This window comes from Sapajus apella, unplaced genomic scaffold (genome assembly GCF_009761245.1).
Source record: "Sapajus apella isolate SASKATOON/1434 unplaced genomic scaffold, GSC_monkey_1.0 scaffold166, whole genome shotgun sequence".
NCBI classification, from domain to species: domain Eukaryota; kingdom Metazoa; phylum Chordata; class Mammalia; order Primates; family Cebidae; genus Sapajus; species Sapajus apella.
Window position 1 is genome coordinate 1,699,944 of NW_022437106.1, and position 25,895 is coordinate 1,725,838.

At 41.5% G+C, this 25,895-nt stretch overlaps 1 protein-coding gene across 4 annotated transcripts in view; it reads left to right on the forward strand.

Annotated features, from left to right (window-relative positions):
• XPNPEP3 (X-prolyl aminopeptidase 3) overlaps positions 1 to 25,895 on the forward strand; it is a 61,094-nt gene that overhangs the window by 10,728 nt on the left and 24,471 nt on the right. For all 4 annotated transcript variants that reach the window (XM_032267144.1, XM_032267147.1, XM_032267145.1 and 1 more), the window contains 2 exons: positions 4,178 to 4,585; positions 8,434 to 8,636. In XM_032267144.1, coding sequence (XP_032123035.1) covers positions 4,178 to 4,585; positions 8,434 to 8,636 — 611 coding nt within the window. The remainder of the gene's footprint in view (positions 1 to 4,177; positions 4,586 to 8,433; positions 8,637 to 25,895) is intronic.

Consider the following 25,895-nt stretch of genomic DNA (forward strand, 5'->3'; position numbering starts at 1 on the left):
TAATTTATTTATTTATTTTTTTGGAGAGGGATTTTCACTCTTGTCACCCAGGCTGAAATGTAGTGGCGACATCTCAGTTCACTGCAGCCTCTGCCTCCTGGGTTCAAACAATTCTCCTGCCTCAGTCTCCCAAGTTGCTGGGACTACAGGCATGCACCACCACACCTGGCTAATTTTTTGTATTTTTAGTAGAGACAGGGTTTCACCACGTTTGCCAGAATGGTCTCAAACCCCTGACCAGAGGTGATCTGCCCTCGGCAGCGTACCAAAATGCATTCCTTTTTATTTTATGGACTATAGCTGTGAAATAACTAAAAGCAAAGGTCAGGAAAGGAAGAAAATAAAAAGATGAAATAAAGGAAAGGTCCGTAATTCACCAATTATAACCAGCCTCTGCTTTTGTAAGAGTATTTACTACTTGAGTAAATTAGGAAATTTTCAATATTGAATAACAGTGGCAGACTAAACATGAATAATTATCAAGGAGATAGTTAGCTCTAGTATAAAGTTCAGTATTCTGCCAGAGAATCCTAGGGGACTCTTAGCCAGCTCAATCTTGAAAGAAAAAAATGTGATATGAGTTCTTCTTGGCCCCATTTTGTTGCTTCAGTGGCTTCACATTGGCTCATAAGGCCTTCACTTATTTCTTTCTCTTATTTCTTGCCAACTCATCAACAAAAACATAAATTTGTTTCTATTGTAGATGTCTGAAAAGTTAAAAATTAATATTTTATTAATGGAATACAAATTACAGAATTTGCTGGTGAGATAAACTATACATAGGTAAAACAGTTAGATCCTAGGCCAGGGGACATGGCTTACGCCTGTAATCCCAACACTTTGGGAAGCTGCGGCAGGCAGATTGTTTGAGGCCCAGAGTTCTAGACCAGCCTGGGCACCATGGCGAAATCCCGTCTCTACTAAAAATACAAAAATTAGGCCAGGCACAGTGGTTCATGCCTGTAGTCCCAGCATTTTGGGAGGCCTAGGTGGGCAGATCATTTGAGGTCAGGAGTTTGAAACCAGCTTGGCCAACATGGTGAAACCTCATCTCTAATAAAAATAAAAAAATTCTCCAGGCCTTGTGGTGCACGCCTGTAATTCTAGCTATTCAGGAGGCTAAGGTAGGAGAATCGCTTGAAGCCGGAAGCTGGAGGTTACAGTGAGCCGAGATCACACCACTGTACTCCACCCTGGTTAACACAACGAGACTCCTTCTCAAAAAAATAAAAATAGTAGCAATAAATAAACAAAAATACAAAAATTAGCCAGGCCTGGTAGCATACACCTGTAATCCCAGCTATTTGGGTAGCTGAGGCACAAGAATCACTTGAACCTGGGAGGTAGAGTTGCAGTGAGCCAAGATCATGCCACTGTACTTCCTCCTGGGTGACAAAGAAAAAATAATACGTCTAAGGTAATCATGTGCTGAACATGAATACTAAGGAAATTCAAAGATCTTTGACCAGTTTTTCTCCTGGGACTATCCCCATAGTAATTAAAGCACCAGTACATAGGACATAAAAGTACTAAGATATAACAGCAGCAAAAAGCTGAAAACTGTTTGAATTCCTACAGTATAGAAATGACTGAATAAGTTAAGGTTTATTCACCCCAAGAAATGGCATGGAGGCATCAAGCAGAATGAATTGATGACTTGAAGGGAGAGAATTCCATGACCTATTGTTATGTTAGAAAAGGAAGATACAAGGCCGGGCGCGGTGGCTCAAGCCTGTAATCCCAGTACTTTGGGAGGCCGAGGCGGGTGGATCACGAGGTCAAGAGATCGAGACCATCCAGGTCAACATGGTGAAACTCCGTCTCTACTAAAAAAAATATACAAAAAATTAGCTGGGCATGGTGGCGCGTGCCTGTAATCCCAGCTACTCAGGAGGCTGAGGCAGGAGAATTGCCTGAACCCAGGAGGCGGAGGTTGCGGTGAGCCGAGATCGCGCCATTGCACTCCAGCCTGGGTAAAAAGAGCGAGACTCCGTCCCAAAAAAAAAAAAAAAAGAAAAAAAAAGAAAAGGAAGATACAGAAAAGAGTGTGTAGTATCCCATTTTGTAAAATAGTAATGACCCAAAAAGCCCCAAATGCATGTATGTGTATGTATTATGACCATGTGAGTGGTGAGAAAACTCAGAAAAGATACATGCTAGATTACAAACCTGGTCAAGGTGTCGATGTGAGTAGGAGGAGGGAATAGCAGTAAGGAGCCAAACAATGAAGGAAAGAGGGAAAAATATTTAAAGAATTCAGTCTTCATTTATATACAACTACAGGGTGTCTGTATAGAAGGAAGTGAAATAGTTACCTTTTTAAAATTCAAAGGGCACTGGGCACGGTGGCTTACACCTGTAATCCCAGCACTTCGGGAGGCCAAGGCAGGTAGATCATCTGAGTTCAGGAGTTCAAGACCAGCCTAGCCAATATGGTGAAACCCTGTCTCTTCTAAAAATACAAAAAATTACCCAGGTGTGGTAGTCCGTGCCTGTAATCCCAGCTACTCAGGAGGCTGAGGTGGGAAAATTCCTTGAGCTCAGGAGGCAGAGGTTGCAGTGAGCCGAGGTGGTGCCACTGTATTCCCACCTAGGTGACAGAGTGAGACCCTGTCTCAAAAAAAAAAAAAAAAAAAAATTCAAAGGGATAAATCAGTATTACTTAGGCTAATCAAGAAAACTTTTTGAATAAGAAGAGTCTGAAAACAAACATGTATTAAGCCAAGATTTTGGAGTGGAGTTAGTGTGGCGGGAGAAGAAATTTTAGAAGACACATTGTAAGCAAGATAATAAAGAAAGAATAGATTTTTTACTTATGTAATAAATAAGGAATTAATTGCAGAATAATTGGGGCAGTGATTAAGAAAAAGTTGGCCAAGTCAGCAAAGGTCCTGTATTGTATAGTTTCATTATGTGAAATCTCTGCCATAGGCAAATCCGTAGAGACAGATAATAGATTAGGTATTGCCAAGGACTAGGGGGATTGTCAGAAAATGGGGAGTGACTGCTCATGGACATGGAGTTTTTTTAATTGCGATGTTCTAAAATTCATTGTGGTGATAGTTGCACAATTCTGTGACTATATCAGAAGCTCTTGAAATATATACTTTATTTTATTTATTTAATTTTTTCGAGATGGAGTCTCACTTTGTTGCCTAGGCTGGAGTGCAGTGGTAGGATCTTGGCTCACTGCAACCTCCACCTCCCAGGTTCAAGCGATTCTCCTGGCTCAGCCTCCCAAGTAGCTGGGATTACAAGCATGCACCACCACACCTAATTTTCATATATTTTTTTTTTAGTAGAGGTGAGGTTTCACCATGTTGGCCATGCTGGCCTTGAACTCCTAACCTCAGGTGATCACCCGCCTTGGCCTCCCAAAGTGCTGGGATTACAGGCATGAGCCACCTCAGCTACTCGGGAGGCTGAGGTGGGAGAATTGCTTGAGTCCAGGAGGTGGAGGTTGCAGTGAGCCAAGATCATGCCACTGCACTCCAGCCTGGGCAACAAGAGGGAAACTCTGTCTCAAAAATAAATAAATAAATACATGCATGCACATGCACGCACACACCCACGTATATATATACACACACACACATACACACAATGAATATAACTGAGTGAGTAAAAGAGTGCACCAAAGACCTGGAAGCAACCTAAGGGGTCCATGATTCCAGTTTTCAGGTAGAACCACATTCAACTATCATTTCTTCCAAACTTTTGCAATGGAATAGAAATTTGAAACCTGGGTTATCTCCTTAATTCCCCATGTGCTATAAGGAAATTTGGTACAAATTGAACAGTTGGACTTTAGTATCTCCATCTAATATTAAACTACCTTAAGGGCCAGGCATGGTGCCTCATGCCTGTAATGCCAGCACTTTGGGAGGCCAAGGTGGGCGAATCACGAGGTCAGGAGTTCAAGACCAGACTGGCCAACATGGTGAAATCCTGTCTCTACTAAAAACCCCGTCTCTTCTACCTCTACCTCTTGGGAGGCTGAGGTAGGAGAATTGCTTGAACTGAGACTCAGGAGGCGGAGGTTGCAGTGAGCCAAGATTGCACCACTGCACTCCAGCCTGGGCTACAGAGCAAGACTGCATTTCAAAAAAAAAAAAACTACCTTAAGTACTTTGGCACTGCAGAAATGTAAAGCACCACTTTTATTTTTCATTTCTAGGGGAGGTAACTCCAGGACTATCTCAGGTGGAATATGCACTTCGCAGACATAAACTAATGTCTCTGATCCAGAAGGAAACACAAGGACAGAGTGGGACAGACCAGACAGTGGTTGTGCTCTCCAACCCTACATACTACATGAGCAACGATATTCCCTATACTTTCCACCAAGACAACAATTTCCTGTACCTGTGTGGATTCCAAGAGCCTGATAGTATTCTCGTCCTTCAAAGCCTCCCTGGCAAACAATTACCATCACACAAAGCCATACTTTTTGTGCCTCGGCGAGATCCCAGTCGAGAACTTTGGGATGGCCCACGATCTGGCACTGATGGAGCAATAGCTCTAACTGGAGTGGATGAAGCCTATTCTCTAGAAGAATTTCAACATCTTTTACCAAAAATGAAAGGTAACAAATGGGAGCAGAAGTCACATTACAAACCAGATTGGGTCTTGCCTGTTTAGAGAAGTCCTTAATTTCATTATCGTAGCACCACCATTTCTTCAAGATTGCTGACCAGCTTCTTGATATTTGACTACTACTTCTTATCTTAGTGCTCTTGCCAAATCCTCAAAAGGAGGTACTGTTCTCCAAGAATGATCATCACAGCATCAGAATCGCCTGGCAATCCATATTAAAATTAAAAATGTGTAATATGTAATAGGCAGTAAAATCTCAGGTCTCTACCTTATAGCTACTAAATCAGAATCTGCATTTTAACAAGATCCTTATGTGGTTCATAAACAGTTGAGTTCTTTTTTTTTTTTTTTTTTTTTTTTCTTTTGAGGCAGAGTCTCACTCTGTCCCCCAGGTTGGAGTATAGTGGCACAGTGATGGCTCACTGCAACCTCAAACCCCAAAGCACAGTCTTCCTGCCTCAGCCTCCAAAATATAGGGACCACCTGGGCACACCACCACATCTGGCTAATTTTTAAAAATTTTTTGTAGAGACGGACTTTCATTTTGTTGCCTAGGCTAGTTTTGAACTTCTGGTCTCAAGGGAGTCCTACCTTGGACTCCCGAAATGCTAGGATTACAGATGTGTTGCACCGTGCCTGGCCACAGTTGACTTCTTGTCCCTCAAAGAAATTACTTTCTCTGTAGTTCCTCTGGTGAAATTTTAATCAGTCTGAATGTTTTGAGATTTTTCTTCTGGGAATTTTTTTCAGAAACTACACCACATTATATAGTTTACATATCTAGTTTATATATATAATATTTTTTTTTTTTTTTTTTTTTTTTTTTTTTTTTTGAGACGGAGTTTCGCGCTCGTTACCCAGGCTGGAGTGCAATGGCACGATCTCGGCTCACCGCAACCTCCGCCTCCTGGGTTCAGGCAATTCCCCTGCCTCAGCCTCCTGAGTAGCTGGGATTACAGGCACGCACCACCATGCCCAGCTAATTTTTTGTATTTTTAGTAGAGACGGGGTTTCACCATGTTGACCAGGATGGTCTCGATCTCTTGACCTCGTGATCCACCCGCCTCGGCCTCCCAAAGTGCTGGGATTACAGGCTTGAGCCACCGCGCCCGGCCACTATATATTTAGTTTATACTATCTTTAGTAATTCTTATAAAACTTTAGCTCTGGGAAGCGTTTTATTTTTTGAAGTATCTTAGGAGATAGATGATCAAGTTTAGAAATACTGATTTTAGGGCAAGATAATATATAACTGTAAAGTTTTTGTTTGGTTTTTCTTATATGGCTCATAAATCATTTCTGAAGTTAGCTTCTAAAAGAGAATTCCAAAAATGTTTCTCACAATCATGAAATATATTAGACTGTTTCCTATAAAGACTCTTTTGGAAGAAAAGACTCATTTGAGGTCAGGAGCCGTGGCTCACGCCTGTAATCCTAGCACTTTGGGAGGCCAAGGCTGGTGGATCACGAGTCAGGAGATCGAGACCATCCTGGCCAACATGGTGAAACCCTGTCTCTACTAAAAATACAAAAATTAGCTGGGCATGGTGGCACACACCTATAGTCTCAGCTACTCAGGAGGCTGAGGCATGAGAATCACTTGAACCCCAGAGGCAGAGGTTGCAGTGAGCTGAGATTGTACCACTGCACTCCAGCTTGGTGACAGAGTGAGACTGTCTCAAAAAAAAAAAAAAAGAAAGAAAAAATACTCATTTCAATTTGTCAGTTCTAATATGTTTGATTAAATTCATTTTATTACTTTATAGAAATATTTTCTATTTTATAGATAACTAGCCTGTTCAATTCATTGAACTTTCTTGTGTCTTCAAAATCCACGTAAATTGAGGCATAGAATCATTTTCTTTGTAGCTTTTTTATTTCTTGCATTGATAGTTGTCATATTCTACTGTCTAAATTTCATTAACTCAGTATAGTTACAATCTCATGTAAAATAAATTTCTCAAAAGTACTTTTCAGTCACCATTCTTAATATTAGCCGAAATCATATTTTTTAAAGGCTAAAAAACCTTTGAAAAAGTGAGCTATGATTTCATACACTGTGAACAGGTAGTAGAGGTTGTTTTACTTAAATTATAACAATTGGCCAAGTACAGTGGCTCACGCCTGTAATCCCAGCACTTTGGGAGGTCAAGGTGGGCAGATTGCCTGAGGTCAGGAGTTTGAGAACAGTCTGACTAACATGGCGAAACCCCCGTCTTTACTAAAAATACAAAAAAAATGGCTGGGCATGGTGGCGTACACCAGTAATCCAGCTAATTGGGAAGCTGAGGCAGGGGAATTGCCTGAACCAGGGAGGTGGAGGTTACAGTGGGCTGAGATCATTCCACTGCACTCCAGCCTGGTCAACAAAGTGAGACTCTGTCTCAAAAAAAAAAATATATATATGACAATTAAATTTTCGTCTATTATAAGTAGGATAAGTGTTTCCCATGTAATACACATTCAAAACCATTTTTATTTTAAAAATGAAAATATACAGGACATAGGATCACTAGTGCATATCCAATCAAAGTTTTCTGGACTTTTTTCCCCTCTAGTTTCCCCAAAGTACCTTTTAGTCATATAAAACGTACAGACCTTCTCACTTGGATTGTTGGGAATACTGTTCCTAGCCTACTGTTAGAAAGAAAAAGTACAAATGTAGATCTATCTGCTGTTAAGTGCAAATCATTTTCATAATGAGCCTTTATATTGTACATCTTAGGCAAATATAGACCATTTCCTTAGGTGTCTAAAGTTGAAAAGTGAGCTGTGATTGTTTACAAAGAGAATGTGTAGCAGTTGTAAAGGGAGAAGTCCGGAAATATCAACTGTAGTGTTTTGGTTTTTTTTTTCTTTTTTAAATATTTTTCATTTTTTTTTTTTTTAAGACTGGATTTTACCATGTTTGTCAGGCTGGTCTTGAACTCCCGACCTCAGATGATCCACCCACCTTGGCCTCCCAAGTGCTTGGATTACAGGCGTGAGCCACTATACCTGGCCAACTGTAGTGTTTACATAGCAATGAATAATTGCTCCAGAATGGGAGGAGAAACCTTTCCCCAGTACTGAGATCATTATGTGAAAGGATGGGACACTTTACCCATAAAGTCATGATCTGAGTATGTTTTTCTGTCCTTTTGTGTACAATTATTCAGCAAGTGCCTCAGCTCAATAAGTGATGGTGAAGAACAGTTGTTTTAATTGTTTTTTAACAATAAATAATGAAGGCTGGGTGCAGTGGCTCAACGCATATTATCCCAGCATTTTGGGAGGCTGAGGCGACTGGATCACAAGGTCAGGAGTTCGAGACCACCCTGGCCAACATGGTAAAACCCCTGTCTGTATTAAAAATACAAAAATCAGCCGGGCGTGGTAGCGTGCACTTGTAGTCCCAGGTACTTGGGAGGCTGAGGCAGATGAATCACTTGAACCCAGGAGGCGGAGGTTGCAGTGAGCCAAGATCGTGCCACTGCACTACAGCCTGGGCAACAGAGGGAGACTCTGTCTCACAAAAAAACAATAAATAATGAAATCAAAGCTTGAATAAAGCTTTAGTCCCATCTGTCATCCTTTATAAAGAACACTGAAGTTTAGGGGCAGAAAAGCTGTATATTCGGTATTAGAATATCTTGCAGCTTCCAGGAAATTACCTTCCTAGTGATTTATAATCAAACCTTCATTGCTGCAGTCCTGAGAGAGTTTTACTCTCAACACTTTAGAGTTCCACATTACAGGTTTTATACTTTTGACTCTTGTTCCAGTCGTTATGACGGTTGAGATTTCTTCTTGTTGGTAGTTTTGTTTTAAATTTATTTTTTGGCTTCTCATTCTAAGCTGAGACGAACATGGTTTGGTATGACTGGATGAGGCCCTCACATCCACAGCTTCACTCTGACTACATGCAGCCCCTGACTGAGGCCAAAGCCAGGAGCAAGAACAAGGTTCGGGGTGTTCAACAGCTGGTACAGCGCCTCCGGCTGATCAAATCTCCTGCAGAAATTGAACGAATGCAGATTGCTGGGAAGCTGACATCACAGGTATGATTCCTATTGAAAATGATTTTTTCCAGATTGGAAAAATTATAAACTCTTAAGATTCAGTAAGCACCTTGGGGCCGTATACCCAGTGCAGTCTTCTCACAGGCAGATGGGCATCTAGCTTCTGCTGCAGTGTGTAATGAACATACCTAGAGACTTGCTTAATACCTTGTAAGGCAAAGTAAATGTGCCTTCTGTTAAGATTGTTCTTTTACTCATCCATCTTTGTTGTTGCTGTTCTTGTTGTTGTTTTGAGATAGAGTTTTGTTCTTGTTGCCCAGGCTGGAATGCAATGGCATGATCTCAGCTCACGGCAACCTCCACCTCCTGGGTTCAAGTGATTCTCATGCCTCAGCCTCCCGAGTAGCTGGGATTACAGGCATGTGCCACCATGCCTGGCTAATTTTGTATTTTTAGTAGAGATGGGTTTTATCCTTGTTGGTCAGGCTGATCTTGAACTCCTGACCTGAGGTGATCCACCCATCTCAGCCTCCCAAAGTGCTGGGATTACAGGTGTGAACTACCATGCCCAGCTTACCCATCAATCTTCTCTCTCCTTGGAACAACAGAAATTAATTCTGTTTCCTTTCTTTATAGTTACACTAATAGTGTCATTTAAACAGTTTGGTTTCTAAGAAAGACTCAGGACCCAAAGTGACAGTGCTTACAGATCTGCAGTTTATTATAGGAAAAGGGTACAAAATAACCACAGTACAGAAGTAAGGATATATAGCACAGCCAATGGCTGTTTCAAAGCAAGGAGCGCAGAGAAGATAGGTGCTGGCTTCTATGGTCTTCCTTAGGCAAGGGCCAGGTAGAATGTATCTTTCTCTTACAGATTAGGAATCACAGTGTTGTCATACTCTGCTCAGGCTACCATAACAAAACAATCTTCATGGCTTAAGCAAGAGAAATTTATTGTCTCATAATTTTGCAGTATGGAAGTCTGAGATTAGGGTGCCATCATGGTCCGTTTCTGGTGAGGGCTCTCCCGGCTTACAAGAAAGTCACTCTCTTGCTGTGTCCTTACATGACAGGGAAAGAGGGCCTTCTTATAAGTCCATAGTCCCATTAGATTAGAGCCCCACCCTTAATTGCCTAATTTAACCTTAATTACCTCCTAAAGACATAGAGATTGGAGCTTAAACACATTAATTCTGGGGGAAACACAATTCAGACCATAGCACATACACAGAATACCTCAGGATCAGAGACCCCAAAATGGAATCTCAGCTAGGGATTTTTGTTTTTTTGATCACATAGTCATATTCCTGCTATGTAATGGTAAAGCCACCAAGAGGTCTCACAGAGACCAAGTGTAAACCATAAATCTCACCGGCAAACTGATACAGACTACCCCAAAACTCCGTATTTCATTTATTCTCTCCAAAGTGTTGGCCATTGACTTAATTTAAATATTTTTTAACTGTGGTGAACTATGCATAACATAAAAGAAGCTATTTTAACCATTTTTAAGTATGAAATTCAGTGACATTAAGTATATTCACATTCTTGTGCAGCCATCACCACTTTTCCATCATTCCAAATCGAAGCTATACACATAAATAATACCCTCCCATTCTCCCCTTCTGCAGCCCCCAGTAACCTCTACTTTCTCTATAAATCTACCTATTTGGTGTGGAATCATACAACATTGGCTTTTTGTGACTGGCTTATTTCACTAAGCATAATGTTTTTAAGGTTCATCCATTAGAATTTCATTCTTTTTTTTTTTTCTCTTTTGTGACAGAGTCTTGCTCTGTTACCCAGTCTAGAGTGCAGTAGCATGATCATAGCTCACTGTAGTCTCGACCTCCTGGGTTCAAGTGATCCTTCCACCTTAGCCTCCCAAGTAGCTGAGACCACAGGCACATGCCACCATGCCTGCTAATTTTTTAAATTTTTTGTAGAGACAGAGTCTCTCAATGTTGTCCAGGCTCAAACTCCTGAGCTCAAGCAATCCGCCCACATCAACCTCCCAAAATGCTGGGATTACAGGTATGAGCCGTAGTGCCCAGCCTCATTCTTTTTAAAGACTGAATAATATTTCATTATATGCGTATGCCATATTTTATTTGTCCATTCATCTATTGATAAACATTTGGTTTCTGTCTCTTTTTTATTATTGTGAATAATGTTGCTGTGAGCATAAATGTACAAATATCTTCTGTTCAAGTGTCTTTTAATTCTATTTGGTATATTCACACAACTGGAGTTACCAGATCAAACTGTAATTCAATGTTTAATATTTTGAAGACCGCCATACTGTTTCCCATAGTGGCTACACCATTTCATGTTCCCACTAGCAGTGCACCACGTGTTCTAATTTCTCCACTCTACACCAACACTTGTTCTGTTTTTATGGTAACAACCAATCCTAATGGGTGTGAAGTCATATCTTACCTTGGTTTGGATTTTCATTTCCCTGATGATTAGTGGTGTTGGGCATCTTTTTATGTGCTTATTGCCTTCCTAATCCTTTTTTTTTTCTTTTTGAGAGGGTCTCACTCTTATTGCTCAGGTTGGAGTGCCTGGTGAGATCATAGCTTGCTGCAGCCTTGAAGTCCTGGACTTAGGGGATCCTCTTGCCTCAGCTTCCTGAGTAGCTTGGATTACAGGCACATACAACCATGCCTGGCTAATTTTTTAGGTTTTTGTAGAGATAGAGTCTCACTGTATTGCCCAGTCTGGTGTTGAACTCCTGGCCTCATAAGATCTTTCATCCTCAGCCTCCCAAAATACTAAGATCACAGGCATGAACCACCCCGCCCAGCTTCCTCTTAACATTTTCAATCACTATGTTTCCTGCCATGCCTTGACCAAGGAAGGAACTTCAGCAAAATAGTCCTGGCTGATTTTAGGCCTGGAATTAGCAGAACAGTTCACTCTACCCCATAACCAATATTAATTCTATTTTTTGATAAAACAATAATCCTGAGTTGATAAGAGTTACTTTATAATATCTTATAGATAATCAAAATACATAGACCAGAAGGGCATAGTGGCTCACCCCTGTAATCTCAGCACTTTAGTAGGAGGCCAAGGTGGGAGGATCACATGAGGCAGCAAGGAGCTGGAGACCAGCCTGGGCAACATAGCAAGACCTCATCTCTACAAAAAAATGTTTTTAATTAGCCAGGCATTGTGGCATATGCTTGTAGTCCTAGCTACTGTGGAGGCTGAGGCAGAAGGATCACTTGAGCCCAAGAGTTTCAGGTTACAGCGAAGTATTATCACACTACTGCATCCCAGCCTGAGTGACAGAGCAAAACCCTGTCTCTAAAAAAATGCATACACAGAATCCAAACATTTACAGTGACTATTGAAGGGTTGTTACTGATTTAAACAGACAGCTGATTTATCCAATTACACTTTCTTATGTCTTTTCTATGAATTGTACAATCCTTTGGCCTCCCTGATCTACCATTTTCTGCATTTTATGGTGTATAGCTGCTGAATTATTAAAAACAATAATTTATCATTAATGAAGTCTAAATATTCATCAAGCCAATTCTCCTCCATAGGGGTAACATTCTAAGAGGACTTTAATTCAGTCTCTCAATATATTTGATCATCATCATTAGTAAGTATTATACTAAAGTTTATAAGCTCCTAAAATCTGAATTTTACCTGATTACTATATTACATCATATAGCAGTATCATTGAAGTTAGAAGTCAGACAAAATTTAGCTGCTAAAGGCTTACGTTAAAATAAAAATTAAGGCCAGGCGTGGTGACTCACGTCTATAGTCCCAGCACTTTGGGAGGCTGAGGCAGGAGAATCACTTGAGCTGAGAAGTTCAAGACCAGCCTGGGCAACATGGAGAGACCCTGTCGCTACAAAAATTTTTTTTAAATAGCCAGTCTTAGTGGTCCCATCTACTTGGGAAGCTGAGGTAGGAGGATCACTTGAGCTGGGGCAGTTGAACCTGCGGTGAGCTGTGATCATGCCACTGCACTCTAGCCTGGGCAACAGAGCAAGACCCCATCTCAAAAAAGAATAATAACATTTTAAAAAATAAATTTAAAATTAAAAAAGATGGCTGGATGCAGTGGTTCACGCCTTAAATCTCAACACTTTGGGAGGCCAAGGCGGCAGATCTCTTGAGCCCAGGAGTTCAAGACCAGCCTGGGCAACATGGTGAAACCTTGTCTCTGCAAAATACAAAAAAATTAGCTGGGCATGATAGTATGCACCTGTTAGTCCCTGCTACTTGGGAGGCTGAAATGGGAGGATCACTTGAGCCCAGGGAGGTTGAGGCTGTAGAGAGCTGAGACTGCACCACTGTACTCCAGCCTGGGTGACAGAGTAAGACCTTGTCTCAATAAAGAAAGAAATAAAAGAAGACAAAAATCATGGTGTAATTATTTTGTCCCTCCCTATGCAATTTACGTCTTCTTATATACCATATGTTATTTCTCATAGGAGTCTAGATCAGAGGCCATATCTCTGCTATTTCAAGATTCAACACATCTTGAAAACAGCCAAATTCCTTCTCGAAAAGTTACGTGATATGACTGGATGTGGTGGCTCACGCCTATAATCCCAGCACTTTGGGAGGCCAGGACAGGTGGATCACTTGAGCCCAGGAGTTTGAGGCCAACCTAGGCCACATAGTAAGACCTCATTTCTACAAAAAAAAATTTTTTTAATTAGCTGGTTGTGGTGGCACACACCTGTAGTCCCAGCTACTTGGGAGGCTGACGTGGGAAGATCACTTGAGCCCAGGAAGTCAAGGCCGCAGTAAGCCATGATCATGCCACTGTACTCTGTCTTAGGTGACAGAGTGAGACCCTGTCTCAAAAAGTTACATGGTTTCACAGATGTTGACCTGGTTTCACAGATGTTGATTCGCAGTGAGAAGGGTCCTGCAACAGAACTCATTTATCTACCACCGGAAACACTCATCCTGTTTAAAATTTGTCCAGGACCCACAGACTTGCACTATAGGAAAAGAATGGTTGGCACTCAGTTGCAATGTTGTAGCTGTTAAAAAGCACCTCAACAGGTTGCATCCTTTGGTTAGAATTTTCATAGACCCCAGGGTCTGTGAGTGTCCCGTGCATGCACAGCGTGGGTTTCTGCCATGGGAATCACTGGCAGTTGTGCTTGGGATACCTTAGACTCCATTTAAATTAAGATATCTGTAATGCAGCTTGTGTTAACATGCAAGCTTATTCCCACTGTTGGGTTGATTTGGACATGTTGGGGTAGCACATGCTGTAAATTCTTAAGACCCATTTTGTTAGCACTGCCTATCATTTTGAACAGCTTGCCACCCTTGTTCTTACTCTTGAAATAAGATGCCTTCAAGGCACCTTATTGGCATCGGCAAATCTATTTCATCAGTATGTCTTTCCTCATTAAAAACAAATCCACCTGGTCAGTTGCTCCTAGCCTGGCTCCTAATTCCACTGAGGCTGTCTTATTTTGAGTGTGGGAACACGACATGTTGTTGCCATTAAATATTAATACAACTAATATTTATACAACTTTTATTTGTACGACTGCTTTAGTACAACTAGGAAATAAATTTGGGGCCCCAAAATATTGAGTCCCCCAGGCTTAGGTCATATGAGTGGTAGTCACACCTAAATACACTCCTTTGCATGTACTTTCCAGAATAATCATCCACATTGAATTTGGAATTCTCAGGAATATAGGCCCGCCAAGTTATACCTTGTTCTTTCTTTTTGTCCCTGAGCCAAGTGTCCCAATTTTCTCTCCATGTCCTTAGGTCTGTTCATGCACAATAACAATGCAAATAGCTATTTTTACACATATTATAATAGATGGAATGTGGCATGAGATAGCGTTCTATCATCATATTCTGGTACCTTTGTAAAACGCTTATCATCTTAATTAATGGTTATATGTGTTAATTGAGATGATTATTCATTGATTTTCAATTTTTTTTGTGAGATGGAGTCTCACTTTGTCACCCAGAATGGAATAGCACTATCTTGGCTCACTGCAGTCTTCACCTCCCAGGTTCAAGTGATTCTCCTGCCTCAGCCTCCTGAGTAGCTGGGACTACAGGCGTGCACCACCATGCCTGACCAATTTTTGTATTTTTAGTAGAGACAAGGTTTTTCACCATATTGGTCAGGCTAGTCTTGAACTCCTGACCTCATGATCCACCCATCTTGGCCTCCCAAAGTGCTGGGATTACAGGCCTGAGCCACCACGCCCAGCTGACTGATTTTCAAATTTAACTGGCTAAATATTCTCACAGATTGCTTTCCCAACACAGATCATTTATAATAGGTACATCCTGTGAAACAGGAATCAAGATACAGCCTTATTTATATTATTCCATATAATCATGGATAGCTGTCCCATTTTTTAATCCATTTTGAAGACATATGTCACTCCTGTAAGTGTGCTTGTTAGATTGGCTGTTGTCTGGCTCTCTTTTTTTGCTGTTCAAAAAAGGAGGGGAAAGCTGGGCATGGGTGGTGATGCCAGTAGTCCCAACTACTCAGGAGGCTGAGGCAAGAGGATCACTTGAGGCCAGGAGTTAGAGGCTAGTAGATTATGATAGAGGTGCTATGAGAGTGCCTGTGAGTAGCCACTGCACTCACAGGCAACACAGCAAGACTCCATTTCTTAAAAAGGAGGGGATTTCATAAGTCCTTCACCCCAAGGAGTATCTGAGTCAAAGCAAAGAGAGAACATTATTCATTGTCTTTAAGCATTTCTTGAGGCAGCAGAAGCATCAGTTGAGCTTTTGTACCATTCATTTGTTGGCTTCCTTCCCCTTAGCAGCAATCTTCCGTTTCTTAATCATTTTTTAAGTTTGTTATTGTCTATATATAAATTATACGACATATTTTGATATACATAATACAGTGGTTACCACAGTCAGGCAGATCCATTTATTATTAATTTCAGTGCAAACCTTTCCTGCTGAAGGAGACTTCCCCTGGGTCAGCTACTGAGCTAGTCCAAACATATGGAGATAAATTGAATAAATACAGAAAATGGAACTATACTGTTGGCAGCTAGGACAATTTTTATTAACAATTTAAGCTTCTGTGGAGCCCACTGGTATACGTTACATCATTATTCAGTGCATACTGGCTGGCTTGGGTTCCTCCACCCATTTAATAGACTTGGTTGCCATTCAAGAGATCAACTTGTTGGTTCCAGTCACCTTAAATTCCGGCATAGAGTTTCTTTGGTAAGTATCAGCATGCCATACTTTGATTTTTCCCTCAGAATTTCCATAGAGATTTCCAAAGAGCAATTCCCCATGTGGTGGGGGCCTTTTATTGTTCAGTTATTTGTGACCCGCTTGTTAAACCAGTTGCAAGTCCATTAGTGGCAGCCCAAGTCAATATTTACCCACATAATAGGGCTTTTGTGTCTAGTTCTATCAGGACTATGTTTGTAGCCTGTAATTTAGCTCTGTTGACCAACTTGTTCTTAACTTTTTCCATAGGATTTTACCTTCTGCTGGACTCTGAACGTCTACTTTTCATACAAAATTGTCCTCAGTTCTAGAACAGCTGTCTGTGAACCAGTTTGATTGCCTGGCGTCTGTGGGCAAATAATTGAAAGGAGGGATCCTAGGGGGAAAAGACTGCTTGCTCATGAATCTGATGAGTGTTTCACATGGATCCTGTTACGGTAGCATATAGTTCATTTCCATCACTTCCATTTCATGACAGAACTTTTTTTTTTTTTTGAGACAGTTTCACTCTTGTTTCTCAGGCTGAAGTGCAATGGTGCAATCTCAGCTCACCACAACCGCAGCCTCCTGGGTTCAAGGGATTCTCCTGCCTTAGCCTCCTGAGGAGCTGGGATTACAAGCATGCACCACCATGCCCCGCTAATTTTTGTATTTTTGTAGAGATGGGGTTTCTCCATGTTGGTCAGGCTAGTCACAAACTCCCAACCTCAGGTGATCCACCTGCCTCGGCCTCCCAAAGTGCTGGGATTACAGCCATAAGCCACCACACCCAGCCTTATGACGTAACTTCTTTGGACGTTGTCCATCTTACTGAAATGCAGTTTTGTTTTTTTTTTTCTGCAATAGAGGTTACTACTTTTCTTTTTTTTCTGAGACGGAGTCTTGCCCTTTTGCCCAGGCTGGACTGAAATGGCGCAATCTCGGCTCACTGCAACCTCCACCCCCTGAATTCAAGGGATTCTCCTGCCTTAGCCTCCCAAGTAGCTGAGATTATAGACACCCGCCACCACACTTGGCTGAGTTTTGTCTTTTTAGTTGAGATGGGATTTTGCCAAGTTGGCCAGGCTGATCCTGAACTCTTGGCCTCAGGTGATCTGTCAGCCTCAACCTCCCAAAGTGCTGGGATTATAGGTGTGAGCCACCACGCCTGGCTGAGATTACTTCTTTTCAATGGATACTTCTTTTCAATGGAATACATTTCTAACATCATGGATAATAAGGTATCTATTTCAGATTTTTTTTTATTTTTAAGATGGAGTCTCTCTCTGTCACCCAGGCTGGAGTACAGTGGCGTAATTTCGGCTCACTGCAGCCTCCGCCTTCCAGGTTCAAGCAATTCTCCTGCCTCATTCTCCCAAATTGCTAGGATTACAGGAGCCCACCACCACACCCAGCTAATTTTTATAGTTTTAGTAGAGATGCAGTTTCACTGTGTTGGCCAGGCTGGTCTCAAACTCCTGGCCTCCAGCGATTTGCCCAACTCAGCCTCCCAAAGTGCTGGCGTGAGTCACCATGCCTGGCCATATTTCAGGTCTTACTATAATGTTATAAATCTTTTAGTTGTAGGGAGTTGACTCAGTAAATGCTGTTACAAATTAGTAACTGTTTTTCAGAAGACACACAAGGAAAGCAACATCTGATAATGTCTTAGCCCGAAAAGTCCAGGAGTTAGTATAGAGCAGCAATTACAGCTTTTAATGGACTCTTGGGTGGCTGACACTTCTAATATCACTTCAGAATTAGAATTACATGTTTCCTTACATAGTAACTTTGGCCATAGCCTTCTGCAGTTCTAAGAAGGCTTGTTCAGGCCTTTAATCAAATAAGGTCTTTTTAAAAATTATTTATTTCTGCATGTATGGCTTTATTAATTGCTTAAATAAGGTCTTTTTCATGGTGATCTTATAAATTGGGGCCAAAAGTATCCTTAAGTGAGGTATATGACTTCTCTAAAAATCAAATAGGCCCACTAGGTATTAAACCTAAATAAGCCTCATAGGCAGGCAGTGAGAACACTACTCCTAGTGGTACGTAATGTGTCACATTGCTCCAACACATATAATTCCCTCAACATTTCATAGTCTCTGTTGGACCCTGGATACTTAGCATGGTTAATCAGTTATCCTCAATTATTCACATGATTTATGACCTCAGTAAAGTTACCTTTAGCTTGAAACAGATTTAGATGATACTAATAATACCGTCAATATATTGGATTGCCAGTTGGCTTAAAATGTACCTGGGATTATGTACCTGAGTTTATTTTAATGAGGTATAGGAAGACAAGCAAACAGAAAAATGACTTTTAGGAAGGAAAAAGTTTTTATACTCAGAGATCCCTAGAAATGAGGCTCAGCACACCACAAAAGGCCACATGGAGAAGCCAGGGTCGGTCAGGAGGCAGAAAGAGAAAGGGATAAAGCATGGGAGGAGCATTTAGAAATTGAAAGGCAAGGTAAGCAAGCTGAGCAGGCTTAGAGTTGGGGAGTTTGAATAATTTTAGTGGGCTGTGGTCTATAGGTATGGCCCCTAGTTGTCCAGTCTTTAACCCTGGGGTGATTTAGGGCAGGGGAATAGTGTCCAGGACTCCAGAGCCTGACAAAGGAGGCACGTGGTGGTGGTGGGGTGGTATGGACTTTGGATTGGTTGGTTTGCATGTCAAAGGTGTGCCCTTAGGCAAGTTGTCTACTGTCTCTAGGAGTTAGCTAACCGTGGAAGGAGCCATTCCCTTTCCATCAGTAAGTGCCAGATGCCAGAGCATCGAGGATGCAGAAAATAATCAAATATATTTAACACACACCAGTTGTATTCAAACTGGTTTCAGCAACCACTGGATTGTGACAGTACATGAGAGAGTTTAAATATTCTTGAGATAAGACTGTAAGTGTATATTGGAAATCTTTCTATGTGAATACAGACTATTGGCTCTCCCTGGTGACTGATAATGAGAAAAAAGTCTTAGATCAATATAGAATACAGTAATGTTTAGCTTACTCTACTAGGTGTGTAGTCTGGACTGTATCAGTGACTGCTGAGGTTCTTGGAGGTGTAATTTTCATGAGTCCTCTATACTCTACTGTCAGTCTGCTGACCCATCAGCTTTCCTCATTGGCCATACTGAGCCATTACATAGTGAGTTTATAGACATCAGTTCCTATATGTCTGATATTTCCTTATTTAGGGCAGTAATTTCTTACTGCCTTAGATTATCCAATATTGTTTCCAATTTACTAGTTCAATTGGTTTAGGTAATGCTGAAGGCTTTCCGTGTTCAATGAATACTGGAAGAAGAAAAGATCTGCAGGTTATTCATATTTTCATAATACCTGTTGAGGAAGGAATTTCCACTCAGACATTTTATCTACATCTGTTACACATTCAGGTAAGGGAGATACCACCACAGAATACATTTTTATCACATCCTCCTTTAATCAGACTTTTTTTTTTTCAAACAGAGTTTCAATCTGTTGCCCAGGCTGGAGTGCGATGGTGCAGTCTCAGTTCACTGCAACCTCCGCCTTCTGGGTTCAAGTGATTCTCCTGCCTCAGCCTCCCGAGTATCTGGGATTATAGGCGCCTGCCACCATGCCTGGCTAATTTTTGCATTTTTTTTTTTTTTTTTTTTTTTTGAGATGGAGTTTCGCTCTTGTTACCCCGGCTAGAGTGCAATGGCGCCATCTCGGCTCACCGCAACCTCCACCTCCTGGGTTCAGGCAATTCTCCTGCCTCAGCCTCCCGAGTAGCTGGGACTACAGGCGTGCGCCACCATGCCCAGCTAATTTTTGTATTTTTAGTAGAGACGGGGTTTCACTATGTTGGCCAGGATGGTCTTGATCTCTTGACCTCGTGATCCACCCGCCTCGGCCTCCCAAAGTGCTGGGATTACAGGCTTGAGCCACCGCGCCCGGCAATTTTTGCATTTTTAGTAGAGACGGGGTTTCACCCTGTTGCCCAAGCTAGTCTTGAACTCCTGACCTCAAGTGATTCCACCCACCTCAGCCTCCCAGAGTACTGGGATTACAGGCATGAATCACCTCTCCCATCTCAGACTTTTTTAAATTAAAAAAACATGTATAACTTTTTTAAAAAATTGAATTATGGACTTGAACCCTGGACTCTCAGATTAAAAGTCTGATGCTCGACCAACTGAGCTGGCAGACTTCTCACCAGACTTTTTACCCCTTTCACAGCAGCATCCCCACATGCCATGATTTAATTCTGTCATTCCTAAGTGCTTCTTTAGGAGCCCCAGACAGTATTGTACACTGTCTTACTCCATCCAGTAGGCTTAAAAGAGTTTCTTCTCTACCTCTAGGCCATTTTACTCACATGTTTGTAAAAGGTCTTGTGTTCCCTGCCAGGAGCTGGGGTTATGAGACCCTGGCCTACATATCAATGTTTTTTATCTGTTACCATGCTGATATTAAAACACAGCATTTTGACATCTGATGTTAGAGACTCACTGGAACCTTTCTCTTTCTAAAATTTCTTTAAACTCAGATAATATTGAACATACCTGCCTAACAATATAAAAACTGAATTTTTATTTGTTTGTTTGTTTTGAGGTGGGGTCTCCGTCACCCAGGCTGAAGTGCAGTCTCAGCTCACTGCAACCCTCACCTCCCAGGTTCAAGCAATTCTCATGTCTCAGCTTCTCGAGTAGCTGGGACTACAGGCATGTGCCACCACGCCATGCTAATTTTTTGTAATTTTTGGAGAAACAGGGTTTCACCATGTTAGCCATGAGCTCCTGAGATCAAGCAGTCTGCCTACCTCAGCCTCCCAAAGTGCTGGGATTACAGGCATGAGCCACCATGCCTGGCCTCTATGTGTTTTTTATTTAACTGTGGTGAGATGCATATAAAATTTTACCATTTTAGGCCAAGCGTGGTGGCATTTGCCAGTAATCCCAGCATTCTGGGAGGCCAAGGCAGGCGAAGTACTTGAGGCTAGGAGTTTGAGACCAGCCTGGGCAACATGGCGAAACCTCATCTCTACTAAAAATACAAAAAATTAGCTGGGTGTAGTGGCACATGGCTGTAATCCCAGCTGCTTAAGGAGGTGGAGGTTGCAGTGAGTTGAGATCATGCTACTGCACTCCAGCCTAGGCAACAGAGTGAGATTCTCTCAAAAAAAAAAAAAATTACCATTTTAGCCATTTTAAGTGTGTCTTAAAAATGGCTAAAATGGAAATTCAGTGACATTAGGTATATTACACTGCGTGTGACCATTACTGCTATCTTTTTTCAGACTTTTTTATCGTCCCAAATAGAAATTGTACCCAATAAGTAATCACTTCCCATTCTCCCCTCCTCCCAGCCCCTGGTAACTTCTACTTTTTTCTGTGAATCTGCCTATTCTAGCTACTTCATATAAGTGGAATCATACAATATTTGTCTTTTTGTGACTGGCTTACTTCATTTAGTATAATGTTTTCAAGATTCACCCAAGTTGTAGCATTTATCAGAATTCATTCTTCTATGGCTGAATAATATTCCATTGTATGTATACACAACGTTTTCTTCATCTTTTTATCTGTCGTTGGATACGCGGAGTGTTTCCATCTTTTGGACTATTGTGACTAATGCTGCTACGTACCTGGGTTTACAAATAATTGTTCAGGTCCCTGCTTTCCGCTCTTTGACGCATATACCCAGAAGTAGAATTATTAGATCTGTGGTGATTGTGTGTTTATTTATTTTTTTTCTTTTTTGAGACAGAGTCTCCATTTGTTCCCAGGCTGGAGTGCAGCAGCACCATCTTAGTTCACTGCAGCCCCGAACTTCTGGGCTCATGTGATCTTCCCATCTCAGCATCCTGACTATATGTTTAATTTTTTGAGAAACCACCATACAGTTTTCTACAGCAAATGGACCATTTTACATTTCTACCAGCAATACACAAAGGTTCCAGTTTTTCTACATTCTTGCCAACACGTGTTATTTTCTGCCTTTTGAGTGCTAGACATCTTAACAGGTGTGGAATGACATCTCATAGTTTTGATTTGCATTTCCTTAACAGTTAGTGATATTGAGCATATTTTCATATGTTTATTGGTCATTTGTGTATCTTATTTGGAGAAATACCTGTTCAACTCCTTTGCCCATTTTTTAAATTGGGTTGGGTTTTTTTGTTGTTGAGTTGTGGGAATCCCTTATATGTTTTTGATATTAACTCCTAATCTGATATTCTCCCATTATGGAGGTTGGCTTTTTACTGTTGATAGTATCCTTTAATGCACAAAATTTTTAAATTTTTATGAAGTCCAGTTTGTCTTTTTTGTTGGTGTTAACTGTGCTTTTGGTGTCATACTCAAGAAAATATTACTAAATCCAGTGACAGAGATATTCTTCTGTAGTTTCTTCAAAGAGTTTTATCATTTTCAGCTTAGATCTTTGACCCATTTTGAGTCATTATTTATATGTGGTGTAAGCTAAGGGGTAACCTTCTTTTTTTCATGCCCCCTTTCTTTCTTGATTTTATTTCTTTTGTAGTCTTAAACTTATTGTCTTTTTATTATCCAGAAAGTTGGGAAAAAGATCTTAAGTTGCCTTTTTACACCTTCCTGAGATCTAACAGCAAAGTCACATATGAAGTTCATGCTGGTGGATGCCTTTTATCACGGTATCAGTAATAACCTGAGTGAGCGGGTATCCCATAATGGTCTTCATACAACCGGAACTATACTGTCTTCATCAACAGCATTTCTGCAGCTTCAGGAGGCACTTACTATATGACAAGGGAGGGACACGACAGTTGCCCATGTCTAGATCTGTATGGTAGGCCTCTCCCTTCATCCATTTTAATAAACTAGGGGTTTCCCTGTGAACCATTCTCCTACTCAGCAATATTCAAAATGAGAGTTAGTGTTTTTTGACCTAAAGTTATCAGGAACCATTTTTAACAAGAGCTCCTCAGGGCGTTACATGTAATAATCTAGAAAGTGGCTCATATCTTTTACTGAATAGCCCCTTACGTCCATGGTTTTTTACCCATCATTGTCAACTTGCCACTAGAATTATTTTAGCTGTAGTTGATCACAATTGACTCATCAGAAAAATGATAGTGGCCCAGTTTCTTCGGGTTGGAGCTCCATCTGTTGATCAAAAAGAGAAGCTCATCTGAAAAAGATTCTGAGTTTACTTTCAGCCAGCACTGAAGGCACTAACCAAACCGCTGAACATTTAGCAGACCTACCAACGATACGCAATTCCCTTCCAATCCATTTTGCTGGCTCGTGAAGTTCAGGGTCTATCATTTTCACATTCCATGATTTCAAAGCATGTGCCATATCAAACCAAGGATGAATTTTTAAAAAAATGAATCAGTTATGCTGGGACAACTGGATATCCACATGGAAAAGAATGAAGTTGCGGCCGGGCACAATGGCTCACACTTGTAATCCCAGCACTTTGGTAGGCTGACGTGGGTGGATCACTAGGCCAAGAGATCAAGACCATCCTGGCCAACATGGTGAAACCCCATCTCTACTAAAAATATAAAAATTAGCTGGGTGTGGTGACATGCTCCTATAGTTCCAGCTACTAGGGAAGCTGAGTCAGGAGAATTGCTTGAACCCAGGAGGCAGAGGTTGCAGCGAGCCGGGATCATGCCCTGCACTCCAGCCTGGTGACAGAGTCAGACTCCATCTCAAAAAAAAAAAAAAAAAAGAATGAATGAAGTTGTATTCCTACTTCACACCATATCTAAAAATTAACCTAACTAGCCAGGTGTGGTGGCATATGCCTGTAATCCCAAGAACTCGGGAGGCAGGGGTTGCGTTGAGCCAAGATTGCACCAATGCACTCTAGCCTGGAGCAAGACTCTATCTCAAAAATAAATAAAAATAATAATGGATCAGTGACCTAAACTTAAGAGAGAAAATTATAAAACTATTAGAAAAAACATAAGGTTGAATCTTCATGACCTTGAATTTGCCAAAGGATTCTTAAATGTTATACCAAAAGCACAGGCAACAAAAGAAAAAGCAGATAAATACACTGTATCAATGTTTAAAACTTCCGTACATCAAAGGGCACTTTTTCACACTGAGAAACAGCCTTAAAAAGGAAAAAAAAAAAAAAAAAAGGCTGGGCACAGTGGCTCACGCCTGTAATCCCAGTACTTTGAGAGGCCAAGATGGGTGGATCACCTGAGGTCAGGAGTTTGAGACCAGCCTGGCCAACATGGTGAAATCCTGTGTCTATTAAAAATACAAAAAATTAGCCAGGCATGGTGGCAGGCGCCTGTAACCCCAGCCACTCAGGAGGCTAAGGCAGGAGAATTGCTTGAACCTGGGAGGTGGCGGTTGCAGTAAGCCAAGATTGTGCCACTGCACTCCAGCCTGGGCAACAGAGCAAGATTCCTTCTCAAAATAAATAAATAAAATTTTATTAAATTTAAAAATAAATTAATTAAAAGGCTGACCTCGGTGGCTCATGCCTGCAATCCCAACACTTTGGGAGGCCAAGGTGGGCAGATCTCGTGAACCCAGGAGTTTGAGATCAGCCTGAGCAACATGGTGAAACCCCATTGTATGAAAAATAAAAAAATAAATTAGCTGGGTGTAATGGCATGCATGTGTAGTTTCAGCTACTCATGAGGCTGAGGCAGAAGGATCACTTGAGCCTGGAAGGCAGAGGTTTCAGTGAGCGGAGATTGCACCACTGTACTCCAGCCTGGGTAACAGAGTGAGACCCTGTCTCAAAACAATAATTTTAAAATGATAAGAAAGGGACCAGGTATGGTGGCTCATACCTGTAATCCTTGCTCTTTGGGAGGCCAAGGGGGAAGATCATCATAGTGAAATCTCATCTCTTTTTATTAAAAAAAAAATTAGAAATAAAAAAAAAAACCTTAAAAAAAATTGTTTAGCTCTTTCCCATCTTTCAAGTTGGCGGGTGAAAAAGTTGAGAAGCTGGATACTAAAGAGAAGAAACCAGAAGCCAAGAAGGCTGATGGTGGTAGCAAAGTGAAAAAGGGTAACCTCAAGGCTAAAAAGCCCAAGAAGGGGAAGCCCCATTGCAGCCGCAATCAGGTTCTTGTCAGAGGAATTGGCAGGTATTTCCTATCTGCCATGTATTCCAGAAAGGCCATGTACAAGAGGAAGTACTCAGCGGCTAAATCCAAGGTTGAAAAGAAAAAGGAGAAGGTTCTTGTAACTGTTACAAAACCAGTTGGTGGCGACAAAAACGGCGGTACCCAGGTGGTTAAACTTCGCAAAATGCCTAGGTATTATCCTACCAAAGATATGCCTCGAAAGCTGTTGAGCCACGGCAAAAAACGTTTAGTCAGCACGTGAGCAAACTGCGAGCCAGCATTACCCCGGGACCATTCTGATCATCCTCACAGGGGTAAGAGGGTGGTTTTCCTGAAGCAGCTGGCTAGTGGCTTGTTACTTGTGACTGGACCTCTGGTCCTCAATCAAGTTCCTTTGCGAAGAACACACCAGAAATTTGTCACTGCCACCTCAACCAAAATTGATATCAGCAATGTAAAAATCCCAAAACATCTTACTGATGCTTACTTCAAGAAGAAGCAGCTGCGGAAGCCCAGACACCAGGAAGGTGAGATCTTCGACACAGAAAAAGAGAAATATGAGATTACAGAGCAGCGCAAGATTGTTCAGAAAGCTGTGGACTCACAAGTTTTACCAAAAATCAAAGCTATTCCTCAGCTCCAGGGCTACCTGCGATCTGTGTTTGCCCTGACAAATGGAATTTATCCTCACAAATTGGTGTTTTAAATGTCCTAATAATCTAATTAAATAACTGATTGCCTTTAAAAAAAATTGTTTAAAAGGGCACTGTCGCCGGGCGCGGTGGCTCACGCCTGTAATCCCAGCACTTTGGGAGGCCGAGGCGGGTGGATCACGAGGTCAAGAGATCGAGACCATCCTGGTCAACATGGTGAAACCCCGTCTCTACTAAAACTACAAAAAATTAGCTGGGCATGGTGGCGCGTGCCTGTAATCCCAGCTACTCAGGAGGCTGAGGCAGGAGAATTGCCTGAACCCAGGAGGCGGAGGTTGCGGTGAGCCGAGATCGCGCCATTGCACTCCAG